Genomic DNA, 13,618 nt, shown 5'->3' with positions numbered 1-13,618 from the left:
GTCAAAGTCCACAGCAACCAGCTTCCCTTGTTTATGGCTTCCTGTTGGATTTGGAGAATGGGGTGCCCCACAAGAAACAAGGACAGGAGACTGAAGTTGGTCCACTGACTTCCCCGATGCATCAAGTCAACAGTAACTTCACCTTCTGTTTGGGGCTGTCGAGCACCTACCCTCCTGTGAGTCTGGTAGCCCTCTGGCCACTGCTGCAGGCCCAGGGGAGGCCATGGTGCCCCACTCGTCTAGTTCCTGGGGTTATGCTAGCCTTATGCTGGTTTCCCAAGCCCTACCCACACCTTTGTCATGCCTTCATTATTTTCTCTGTTTATACCTTTTGTTTCCTGCCAGGACATGGACATGATACACTCTGATCTCATCTCATTTGGGCCACAATAACTTTTGGTCAAATTAAATCATCTCTTCTTGGCACTCACTCGTTTATCCCACTCTTCATGACTATCTCTCTAGCTCATATTTCTACATACTGGAAACAATAATTCTTCCCTGGGCTGAAACAGAGGTCCCTCTCTCTCCTCATTAATACCCAACTACTGGGAAGTTAATCTCAAATCATCTCACAAACACTTCAGAAATCATGTAGTGAAGGGTTTTCAACCCCACTTCAAAGAACCCAAGAGGACAGCAGGGACAATTATGGTTCTGTAAATATTTAATTAGGATTTCCACTTTACAATATGTTTTTAAACTTTCCATTTGAAAATAATTTCAAACTTACAAAATATTACATAAATAAAAATAATACCAAGAATACCCATATAGCCCTTACCCAGACTTACCTACTGTTAACATTTCACCACACTTGCTCGTTGTCTGTACCAGACACAAACACACATGCAATATATTTTTGAGCCATTTGAGAGTAAGTTACTTACTTATATCATGGCCCTTTACTCCTAAATACGTCAGTGAATATTTCCCAAGAATAAGTATAATGTCTTAAACACCCACTATACACAGCTGTACCTCAAAAAAAATTAATGTTAATACCTTTACCTAATCTGCCACTGACATTCAAATTTTGTCAAATGACCCAAAATTGCCCTTTATTGCATTTTCTTCCTTCAAAATACAGCATCCATTATAGGGTCAGGTATTGCATTTAATTGTCATGTACTGTTAGTTTCCTTTAATTTGGAACATCTCCATAGCCTACCCTTTCTGCATGACATTAAAATTATTTTTATAATCTAAAAATCACAACAACATATATGTAAAGACTTCCATATCCTACCAAGAATAACTAGAAAAGCATAATTTAAACAAACGAAAACCATTGGAAGGTATCTGAGAGCTACCAAGTCACCCAGGTCTTAAGGACCAGGACCTAGAGAAGAGGAAAACACACTGGTGTAAGTGGTCCCTGCTTTCTATCTACTCTTCACTGAGCTATCTGCATATTCAAAAGCAGCACAGGCACTTAGATGAAGAAAGGAAAAAACAAAATAAAAAAGTAGCAGAGACAACAAGGCTGAGCAGAAGTCAACAGTCTCATCGGGCTGGAGAAATAACTATAAAGTACAGAGCTATCAGACAGCCAAGACTTAGGGCAGGTCATGATCCTGGAGAAGAGAGAAGTACAGAATAATGAACTGCCACCAGAGCCATTTCTCCCCTGCAAGCACTCAGCAGTGTGTCAGCAGCAGAGAGGCTACAGAAGCAAGCAGCCGGAGTGCAGACAGGCCAGGATACAAGCACAGCTATAACCAGCCTCATGGCACTAGAGAGATCAAAATCAAAGGTCAAAGGTTGGAGCCCACCAAGATGGAAGGATTCTGGGAAACAACTCAAGCTCTCAGTTGGACCCCCTTGAAGGACTAAAACCCTATGAGAAAGAAATAGGCCAGCTGGAACTAAGACTGAAAGCAGCCATGAATCAGCTCAATCCCTGACTGGACTAGTTGATCTACTCTGACCCTATTCTAACTATCCTTGCTGAAGAAAAATATCATCACTGCCTAGAGCCTCTACAAGTTTTCATTGTAAAAAATCCATTAATCAATAAAAAAACTGCCAAGACTACCAAGAGGAAAAGTAGATAATAAAAGCAGGCCAACAGGTGATCCAGAGAACGGATTTACAGAGTCAGACTTTAAAATAACTGCATAATATGCACCAGAATACAGGCAACAAGAGAACTTCATCAGGGAACGAGAATAAAAAACAACCAACCAAGTTGGCCCTGGCTGGTTTGGCTCAGCGGTTAGAGCATCAGCCTGCGACCAGAGAGTTCTGGGTTCAGTTCCTCTAAGGGCATGTACCTCAATTGCAGTTTGTCCCCAGCCCCAGTTGGGGTCGTGTGGGTGGCAACCAGTCAATGTGTCTCTGTCACATGGATGTTTCTCTCTCTCTCTTACTCCCTTCTCCCTCCCGCTCTATCTGAAGATAAATGCAAAAATGTCCTCCAGTGAGGATGAAAAACAAAAAACAAAAAAAACCACCAAGTTGAAAATCAATACAAAACAAATAAATACTAATACTAATTAAGGTGGTCAGTTGGCCACATACGGCTAGCGGCTGTTTTTAAAACAGACATGGACAGCATGAATTATATACCTTGTCATTACAGAAAGTTCTACTGGACCGTGCTGACAGAGGCAAGGTGCTGGTTACCCAAAACAACATTTTTTTCACTGCTAAATAAAGTTTGTTAGTCAAATTTTGTAACCATGGATGCACTGATTTGTATTTGTTGCTGATATTCAATGAACAAATAAGGCTGTTTCACAGTACTAATGTTTAAATATATTGAAATAAATAAAATTTAAGATTAAAACTAGTGTTGCAGATTTTTTTTTTATCTTCACCCAAGGATATTTTTGCATTTATCTTCAGATAGAGCAGGAGGGAGAGAGAAATAGAGAGAAACATTGATGTGAGAGAGATACATCGAGTGGCTGCCACCCACACGACCCCAACTGGGGCCAGGGACAAACTGCAACCGAGGTACGTGCCCTTGGCAGGAACCGAACCTGGGGCTCTCCGGTCCATGGACTGACACTCAACCACTGAGCAAAACCAGCCAGGGCACATTCTTAAATGTCAGAAATGAGACTGCAATTTTGTTTGGTATCAGCATATAAAATTAAATAACTGACTCCTCAGAGTAAGTATCTGACAGACTGCCACTAAGGGTCAAGCTGTTTTTAAATTACATCATTTAATATCTCAAATGCAACAAATGCATTTGAAGTGTTTTCTGTAAGACAATGAAGATTTAAACAGGCAGTGGCTTTTTCAGCATCTCTGTCCAAAATGGACACTTGCAAATTAAGGCAAGAAAGTACTAGACCTTATGATTTAATTGTGAAACAAAAATATGTGATGTCAAGTTTTAATACCAGTTTAACTGAAAAGCATCCAGATGTTGCAAGGTGTACTGTGTAAAAATTTTACCTTTGCAACTCCTTGTCTCTGTGACTTGTGTCTTTTTCTTGCTACTTAACAACCAAAACTAAAAACAGAAACTGGACTCTCAGGATGGTACTGAAACTGTCTTGCAAAATCTCTAATATTAAATTTTTGCTTTCATCACAATACCGTCTTTGTGCACACTGATTTTATAAGTAAATGTCTAAAATTGATTTTTTTAAGTACAACATTCATGTATTTTACATATGAAACCATATACTATGTAAAATTGTATTTAAAACAACAGGATTCTCCAGTTTAAAACACATTATTTACATCCACTGATGTAGAAATAACTCCCTCACTGCTGGACAAATATGCACAAGAAGGATGAGAGAAAAGGGAGGTGAGCTAACTTCTATGCCTACGAACTGGAATTCACACCAGGTCAGTCCTATTCCAAACCTCCCTACACCTTTTCCAAATTCATAGAGCATCAGTGTTTGAGCCAAAATGGAAGTGCTGGGCCAAAACAGAGTACTTTCTTCAGCACATCAAGTGTTCAGCGACCCCTCCATCTAAGGAGGTCCTCTTTATTGAGGGTGCCCCTGATGTGTGTGCACTGTGCCAAGCACTTTCCAAAGAAGGTCCCATTTTAAGACCTGCCACTTCCATGAAAACCAAGAACCTACAACCAAAATTACTCTATCCTGCAAAGCTGTCATTTAGAATCGATGGACATACAAAAACTTTCCCAGACAAGAAAAAGTTAAAGGAGTTCATCACCACCAAACCGTTATTATATGAAATGATGAAGGGTCTTTTTGAAGAAAAAGATAAAATGTATGAACAAACAAAAGGGCAATGAATACATATCTATCAACAATGGAATCTACAAACAAAATGAACAGGAAGAACAGAAACATTCTCATAGATACAGAGAACATTTTGTTGGTTGCCAGTTGGGAAGGGGGTTGGGGGAATGGGTGAAAAAGGTGAAGGGATTAAGAAGCACAAATTCATTGCTGGACTGACAAACCTCAAAGGGAAAGGGGTTGGGGGTGGGTGGGAAGAAATAAACCAAAGAACTTATATGCATAACCAATGGACACAGACAATAATGTGGGAAAAGGTGGGAGGGGGGCGGGAGCGGGGAGGAGGGGGTCAATGGGGGAAAAATGTGGAACATCTGTAATACATTTTACATCCAACAATAAAGATTTGGGAAAAAAAATATATATATACTTTTAAAGAAAAAAAAAAAAAAAGAAAGACTATGTTCTTGAAAAACCAACTAGATCTTGAAATAAGGAAACCAATTGGATCGTGAAACAAAGGACTGGCACTTAGCAAAATCATTAAAAGAGTATTATTGAAATATTTGATGATCATGAAATATATCTCCTCATTTTTTGGAGGAAGCAAGTTATACTGAGATCTCCCTTTTGATGTACTGTATATGAATGAAATAAACACAGAGAACATAAAACATAAAAAAAAAAAAAAAAAAAAGACCTGCCACTTCCTGTGAGGTAAGCCTAACTGTCCTCATTTCGCAGACAGGGAAACACATGGCACATGAGTTAGACGCAGTACACAGACGACTCTCACATCTCTTTATTTCCATTGCTGAGCTCTGCCCTCACTTCCTCACCAAGACTAATAAGTTCTTCATGCCTCCCTCCAACTCCATCCATGCAGCCATAGTCCCAAACCTTCCTCAATAAGCATACTCTCATTAATTCTCCATCTTCCATCCAATCCCTCAAACCAATCCTACACTCAGATATGAAAATCATTTCCCTGAAAACATCATTTTGTTATTCTGATGTCATTTCCATGTGGTAATTTCCAGATGCCTCTTGTCTCAAATTAAAAATGATTATTTTTAAAGGGTTATTTTCTCTTCTATAAGCTTCTCACATTTACTGACCTCAACTATTCCTGACTCTACTATACCCCAATCCTTGCTTGCTCCATGTGTCAAACAAAAATTAGCTCATTCCTTTTTGTGACTTTCACACATGCCATCATTCTAGTTCAAAACATCCCCTTCTCCTTCTAATAAATCACACCGCCCTCAGTGTCACCTGTCCCCTATAGATTCTCCAGTACCACCTCATCAGTATTGTTCCAAACTCCACCACTTACCTGCCCAGTTTCCCAAAGGGAGTTACTGTGCTAGAGTCACAAGTACACTATCTACTTGACACTTGCCAATGCAAGCCCTTCAGCTGGCACTCCCTCCTTGCCTGCACTCATTCCTACCTTCACGTCCCTTCTCATCCTTGCTCATGATAGGAGGAACACAACTCTAAAAGCAACAGGAGCTCTGATACCAGCCAAAGGCAAGGGCCAAGAGGAGGGTCGAAGAATCCATGTACCAGACAGCTCTTTGTTGCCACCATGTGATCACTGTTTTTCCTTTGTGGGATTCATTCTCTGTACCATGGTTCACATGATTAGTCTAGGAAGACAGGACTCTGGGAAGGCCCCGAAAGGGCCAAAAGACCTCATCCTTATTTTAAAAGGGGGGAGGGGTTGTTGTTTTTTAATATCACCCAAAGTGGTAAGAATTTAAGAGCCAAAAATAGGTGCAAGATGCCTTAGATCAGGCTTAGGCCAGAGAAGTGGACATTTCCAAGGGCCAGCTGAAGTTCAAGTTCACAGTAAAGCCTCCTGCAACCACCCCAATCCACTCTGATCCTTCCTCTTTTTTAAAATTTTTATTATTATTTTTTTTTAATCCTCACCCAAGGATATTTTTCTATTTATCTTCAGATAGAGTGGGAGGGAGAGAGAGAGAAAAACATCGATATGAGAGGGACACATCGACTGGTTGTTTCCCATATGACCCTGACTAGGGCTGGGGACAAACCGCAAGCAAGGTACTGCTCTTGGCCGGAATCAAACCCAAGACTCATTGGTCCATGGGCCCACACTACCACTGAGCCAAACTGGCCAGGGCTTTCATTTTTAAATTTTTTTCTTTATTGATTTTAGAGAGAGAGGGACAGGGAGAAAGAGATAGAAACATCAATGAGAGAGAACATAGACTGGCCACCTCCTGCATGCCCTGCACTGGGGATCAGGACCACAACCTGGGCATGTGCCCTGACCGAGAATCGAACTGGCGACCTCCCAGTGCATGGGTCGACACTCAACCACTGAGCCACACCAGCCGGGCTTTCCTTTCTCTTAACACCCAGTTTCTTGTAGTATATATAGCTTCATGAGATACTGCTACAAATTAGGAGGGTGGGCAGGGCAGTCTCTCAGGCCCAAGTATACAGCCCAGCACAGAGAATACAAGCAGGGGTCCTGCCCTCCCACAAGCTTGTACTATAAGATGGGAATAAACCATTTTGTCTGACGGAGTGCTCTGACATCTAAAAAGTGATGCATCCTAACTAAGGAAGTGAGACTGCGCCTAATGACTCCGATAATATACAACCTTTCTAGCCATGGCACAGTTTGCTTTAGGCTTTTGGGTGGAAGCAGATTTTTGTGATTTTCTGTTCAGTTTTCGACCTTTATCCTAAGAGCAAGGAAAAGCCATTGAAGACTTAAGCAGTGGAAAAACAAAGTAAGAATGAATTGTTGCCCGGCCAGTATGGCTCAGTGGATTGAACATCATCTCATGGACCGAGTAGTCCCAGTTCCATTTTCGGTCAGGGCACATGCCTGGGTTGCAGGCTCAATCCCCAGTAGAGCGCGTACAGGAGGCAGCTGATCGATATATCTGTCACATTGATGTTTCTATCTCCCTCTCTAAAAAATCAATCAAAAATATATTTTGGGGAAAAAAGAATAAATTATTAAAAATTATTTGAGCTACCCTGGCCAGGTGTCTCAGTTGGTTGAAGTGTTGTCCCATACACCAAAATGTTACTGGTTCCAACTCCCTTCCTCTCTCTAAATATATCCTTGGGTGAGGATTTTTAAAAAATTACTTGCACTACAGTGTACAGAACAGACTGGACAGTGACAATGAGTGGACACTGCCAGGAGGCAGAGATTCAGGCAAAATGATAGGGGCCTAAATTGTGTTCGCAGCTGCCGTAGCTCTCTAACGCCTGCGCTGCCTCCAGCTCACCGAGCTCCAGCCAAGGAGAAGGGGGTAAGTAAAGAGGTCTCTATACCATGGCTGGTACAAAGCAGACTGCCCGCACCGGTGGTAAAGCACCGAGGAAACAACTGGCTATCAAAGCGGCTCGCAAGAGTGCGCCCTCTACTGGAGGGGTGAAGAAACCTCATCATTACAGGCCTGGTACCATGGCACTTCATGAAATTAGACATTATCAGAAGTCCACTGAACTGATTCCCAAACTTCCCTTCCAGCGACTGGTGTGAGAAATTGCTCAGGACTTCAAAACAGATCTGTGCTTCCAGAGTGCAGCTATTGGTGCCTTGCAGGAGGCAAGTGAAGCCTATCTAGTTGGCCTTTTTGAAGACACCAACCTGTGTGCTACCCATGCCAAACGTGTAACAATTATGCCAAAAGACATCCAGCTAGCACGCCACATACGTGAAGCACGTGCTTAAGAATCCACTATGATGGGAAACATTTCATTCTTTAAAAAAAAAAAACAAAGTCTCTTCATGTTATTGGTAGTTCTGAACGTTAGATATTTTTTTTCCATGGGGTCAAAAGGTACCTAAGTATATGATTGCAAGTTGAAAATAGGGGACAGAAATCAGGTATTGGCAGTTTTTCCATTTTCATTTGTGTGTGAACTTTTTTAATATAAATGCAGGGACATAAGGCATTAATGCAAGTCAAAATGGTTCAGTGAACGAGTTTCAGCAGTTCAACTTTATAACAATATAAATAAACCTGTTCAATTTTTCTGGACAATGCCAGCATTTGGATTATTTTTAAAACAAGTAAATTTCTTATTGATGGCAACCAAATGGTGTTTGTAGCATGTTTATCATACAGTAGATTCCATCCATTCACTATGCTTTTCTAACTGAGTTGTCTTACATGCAAGTACATGTTTTTAATGTTGTCTGTCTTCTGTGCTGTTCCTGTAAGTTTGCTATTAAAATACATTAAACTATAAAAAAAAATGATAGGGGCCTGGACGCAGGTGGTGGCAGTGGCAATGGAGGTAAGCTGACAAACTCAGGATGCATCTGTGAGGGAAAATGTATAGGACTCACGGATAGACAGGTCGGGGCTGAATAGTGAGCAGAAGGGGACAGCAAGGAGGATCCTTACTCAGTCTCTATGCCTGGATGATGGTACCCTAGGGAGACTCAGGCAGCCCAGTTTTGGGTGGGTGGGTGGATGGGTATCATGAGGGGGTGAATATCATGAGTCAGACATGAGAAAGTAAAAATCAGCTTGCTCTGATAAAGTGAAAGTCTGTCCTATGATTTGTCAGGCTGGGATAACAGACACACATAAAGCCAGTTGCCAAGTTAACAGGAAACAATATTTCTCCCAAGGACACACTGCAACTGTAAAAGTATCATCATGACCCCTTCTTCCAGTGACTGCTAGTTTCTTATTCAGAGAAAGCTATTCTGTAAAATCCCACACTACCAGAAATTTTGCTTCTCGCCTGCAGAATCAAAATCACTGTGACACAGCAGAGCCTTGATTTCCTGCTAGCTACAGAGACTCAAATAGGATTTTCAGACACTATGTTCACCATCTACGTAAATTTTTTAGTTTTAAAGGAAATGGGACCTGGTTCCACTGCAGTGACACCTTATGCTGACCCCTTCGCATACAGCCCTACTTTGCTTGGAGCCCATCAAAACATGGCTTCATTTCCACTTAACCTAAATTCCACCCTACCTCAAATCCTACAGCAACTCTGTCATTCCCTTTGTTGGCACAATGCCCATAGCTCCTCTGGTGTGTGGTCTCCCTCACTGCAATGAGCCAGTAAACCTGATCTTGTGAGACTATCAGGTCCTTCCTAATAGTCAAGGTCTAATTAGACGAAGAAAGACATTTAGAATTTGAAATGACTGCCAAACGGGTGAGAAGAAACGCTACGCTACGTAGCCTTTAGATACAGGGCTCTGAGCCTGGAACAATCTGAGCTAGAGATAAAACCAGGAGCCACTGGCACCAAGATGGAACTGAGGCATCGGATGTGCGTGCCTGGACTGCCCAGAGAGGCCCCGGAGTGAGGGGACAGTGGGCCCAGGCCTGAGCCTCAGGAAACTCCACTGGCTGACAGGCTGCTGCAGAGTAAGATAAATCAGCAAAGGAGACTGAGAAGAAATTACTTGAGAGATCAGTGAAAAAAGAGGTTAACTACAAAAAAAAAAAAAGTGGTTAATGACATGGCCCAGGGAAAGCCAGGGACTTTGGGGCAGGATCTCTTCAAGTCTAACTTCGATCACATCATCACATTCATGTGTGGTCCTTGCTTTTGTAAGCACAATTTGATTTTGGTAGGGGCTTGATCTCCAAAGACTGACTCATGCTAATTCATTCATGAGACCCTGATGCATTTTTCAGAATGCCAGTTTTTTAAATTGCAGTGAGAACCATAACCACCCAGCAGACTGACATGCTCTGCTCCTGGTTAACACTTCCCTTACCTAAAGATAAATATGCTTGGGATGGCTAACTGTTCTTAGAAGGTTGCTGGATGAGCATGTCATCACAACTGGCAAATTTAAGAAAGCAATGACCTTGAGGCTATGGGAACCAGTGACATGGATGTATCCAGCAAGGTCCCGATGGGAAACAAATTAACCCAGATGTTGCGACTTCATGGGAGAGCAAGAATAAGAGACCCAACAGGAATGGTGAAGCACCCAGGGACTAGCAATGACCCTCAGCTGAAGGAATGAGGGGAGAAAACAGTGGTACTGGAGCCCAGTGAGAGCCAAGACTGTGGAGAAGGCCTTAGGGGGAGTCACAGCTGTGGAGAGAGCAGGAAGAAACACCCCAAACCCTCTCTCTGACTACTGATGCCTTCCACTGGTGAGCCCTACTGACAGGCAGTAAGGGAGCCAGAGGCAAGCATTCTGCAGGAGTCCTCAGCTCACAGCAGAGGAGAGTAGATCTGAGGATTCCAAAGAGAAAGTAAATAGGACAGGGAGCTATGGTAACCATGAGCATTCTCTCTTCCAAGTGGATATGGCTGCCCCTTGACCAAACACATTTGCTCAAACCAAACTGGTACTGTTAAGATACTTTCTTGTCTGGACTAGTGTTAGAAACACAACCTAGATCTTCTAGATGCATCTTTTCTATAGGTGATGGAAAACGGTCAGGGGCACTGGGGTTAGTTAACCTTAACCACTGAAAGTTGATTTAATTGTAATTCAGCCTCAATTAGGCAAGTGCTCAATCAATTCTAGTATATCCCCAAGAATGTCAATAAGCTCCTAGACTGGTATCTGACATAACAGCTCAGCTCAAATCTCAAAGTTTAAACGGACAAGTCCTAGCAGGCTGGAACTTAAACCAGTGCTAGAAACTGACCAATCCATCAACCTAGAGACAAGTAAACACACATCCAGCCACCTCTACAGACACATTTAACTCCATGGCAATACCCTTAACTTCCACCATAAAAGACAATGTTTAGAGCAGAGCTTCTAAATTATAAAAGTATAAAGTTCTTGCCCGGCTGATATGGCTCAGTGGACTGAGCGTTGTCCCACGGACTGAGAGGTCGGGGTTCGATTCCCGGTCAGGGCACATACCCGGGTTGCAGGCTCGATCCCCAGTTGGGGGTGAGCAGGAGGCAGCCTGTTGATGTTTCTCACATCAATGTTTCTCTCTCTCCCTCCTCTCTCTCTAAAAAAATCAACAAAAACATATATATATATTTGTTTTAAGTATAAAATTCTTTTGCCAAGGAAAGTTAGCAACCCTTCCTCCAACACGAACGTCACACACGTCCCAGTTACCCACTCACTGGAGCTTCTCCCTTTCTCATGTCTTACCTGACTCTCCCAAATGTGATTAAGGACTATACCTTGAAGTTTATTTACCACTACTTGACCGTTATCTACCTAAGGTAAACCTGCTGGAACAGACTGCTGCCACCAGCCATGACTGGGAGAGGTGAAGGAAGACTCACTTTTTTCTACAATCTTTAATTTCTGGAAGCTTTCCAGTACTTCCCCATTTAGTATTCTGGGTAAGAAGTCCCGAATTTGCATCACTTCCGTTGTCAGCCGTTCCAGGTCCTTTTTTCGGACTTTAACAAATTCTTCTTTTGTTCCCATGAGCTAAAAGAACAAAGAGATCTTCAGATTGCATGTCTCTTCAGCTAAAACCAGCGAGCCCGGCGGCTCGCTTCCTTTTTCACGCCGCCTACGCGCCTACTTTCGAAAGCAGGTCTCTACCGACGGTACCCGCGGCTGTGTGTTCCCGCTTAGGGCTGGGGCCCCAGCCTTCGTCATGGCAGCTGTGTCTTTAAGCGCACACGCGGCCCCACGCCTGCAAGTCAGACAACCCGGCAACTTTTCCTTAATGTTTCAGAGCCAAGCTAATCGGGACGAAAAGAAGTTGCCTGGACGCCTCCTGGGTGCCCAAGCCCTTGGCTGTCCACCTCGGTCAGGGTTGACCACCACCCTTCAAGGTGTGTCCAGGTAACTTTCTCCAAGGACCGTCATTAACGGGACAGAACCGCGATCCTTCTCCTACATCGCGCGCGGTGGAAGGGGGGCGGGGTCCGAACCTACACTAAGCCTGACACAAGCACCACTGCCCCGCGGGGAGGGTGGGCTCCGGGGGTCAGAGCCCCACCATCATCTCCTGAGCGCGCGGCCTCTGCCCCACCGCGCAGCCTCCTGGACCCGCGTCCACGGTTTCAGGGGCAGGATGGCTCGGCCCGCGCCGCAGGCCGAGGCCAAGCTGTCGGCCAAAGTGGCCCAGGGCCATTCCCAAGCGCGCTGGGAGAAGCCCGCACAGACCGCAGCACAGCGCGGGGCAGCACATGGTGACAGCTCAGACACGCGGGCGGCGGCCCAGGGCGTCCTCACTGACCCCGCAGGCCTCCTCAGCGCCGCCCGCCTCGCCCATGGCCGCCGCGGCCCCGGCTCCGTGCGCCTGCGCGACGGTGCGCCCTCTGACCGCTCACGCCAGAAAGCGCGGGAACTAGCGCGAGAACGTGTCCACGACGGGCCGGGTATGGAGAGCAGCAAGGCTCAAACCTCGAAGACGTGGCGCAGCATTCTCCGCCTCGCGGACGAAGGGTGGGCTTGGCGGGATCCCGCGGCGGCTCTTCTGGCCTAACCGGGGTTTTGAACTTCTTAGCTGCAAAGTGGAAGCACAGTAAGACCCAGGTGTAAGAGTCACGTGAAATAAATAGAATCGGGCCTTTCCTGTTTGGGGAGAGATGCTAGACCAAGGAACGATGCGTTCCAGGGAACTGACACTCGCGCTCGCTCTCGGCTCCTTTAGCAAGGGGGTGGGGGGGAACGGCGACAGACAGCAGGGTCCTCGGGGAGTCTGTCCCTGATCGCGAGTGTCGGTACAGCCAGCTGGCTGTAACTGCGATGACCATCGTAACTTGGAGACGTCACCTAGTCCATTCGCTTGCCCCAGTAGGCCCAATCGGTTAGCAAAATAGGTGCAGCCTATGAGTTGAAATTTACCGGGTCACTACACAACTAAGACCGTCGGTCCCTGAAAACCGCAGGAAGCGGACACTGCCGAGTCCCCAGGGTGCGTGCTCTCCCCATCCCTGCACCCGACCTGGGACCTGCCCGCACTTGCTCTTCCCCTGCCCCAGGACCTGCCTCCGCTCGGGGACCTGCCCTCTGCCCCAGCACCTGCCATCGGCCCTGCCCTGCCCTGCGGAGGTCCCGCACCCGGGACTGCCCCTGACCAGGCTCAAGACACTGGGGGACGCTGGAGTGCGCTGCCTACGCCGGCCTTAGAGGCCTCTCAGTGGGGCTGCCCCCACCATCCCGCCGAGAAACCGAAGAAGGCCCTTCCCAGTCTCCACCCGCTGGGGCAGTACAAGAAGTCTAATACAATGAAACACTCGGTGCGGTGTATTTTGTAAGACAGCTGCCAACCAAATGAGGCTTTTTGTGAGTGGACTTAATGACTGTAGACCATTTACAATTGGCCATCCGACTCTTCCTGGCCACGAGCCAGCCCTGGCTAACCTCGCCGTCCACGGCCCCGAGATCTGGCTACCGAAAGACGGCGAAGGCGCGAAGCAAAGCATCACTGAGTTGTTTCTCCCGGTGCCAGGGGCCGCGGCGCCCGTTCCCAGAACGCGCCGCGAGTGACCGCCGGCGCCATTGTGACGCC

General features: G+C 45.3%; 1 protein-coding gene across 2 annotated transcripts in view; it reads right to left on the bottom strand.

Annotated features, from left to right (window-relative positions):
* The window catches only part of LOC118617564 (heat shock transcription factor 2 binding protein), a 100,680-nt gene extending 87,160 nt beyond the window's left edge, over positions 1–13,520 (bottom strand). Inside the window, exons 1-3 of one of the 2 annotated variants that reach the window (XM_036243548.1) lie at positions 13,471–13,520; positions 12,341–12,610; positions 11,430–11,580 (exon numbers count right to left, since the gene is read on the bottom strand). In XM_036243548.1, the coding sequence (XP_036099441.1) occupies positions 11,430–11,580; positions 12,341–12,376 (187 nt within the window). In that variant the 5' untranslated portion in view covers positions 12,377–12,610; positions 13,471–13,520. Of the gene's footprint in view, positions 1–11,429; positions 11,581–12,340; positions 12,612–13,470 lie in introns of those variants that run through there. The other variant, XM_036243549.1, reaches the window with a different exon arrangement.
* Between the last annotated feature and the right edge of the window lie 98 nt (positions 13,521–13,618).

This window comes from Molossus molossus, unplaced genomic scaffold (assembly GCF_014108415.1).
Source record: "Molossus molossus isolate mMolMol1 unplaced genomic scaffold, mMolMol1.p scaffold_m16_p_5, whole genome shotgun sequence".
Classification (NCBI taxonomy): domain Eukaryota; kingdom Metazoa; phylum Chordata; class Mammalia; order Chiroptera; family Molossidae; genus Molossus; species Molossus molossus.
This window is presented reverse-complemented; position numbering and strand designations above follow the sequence as displayed.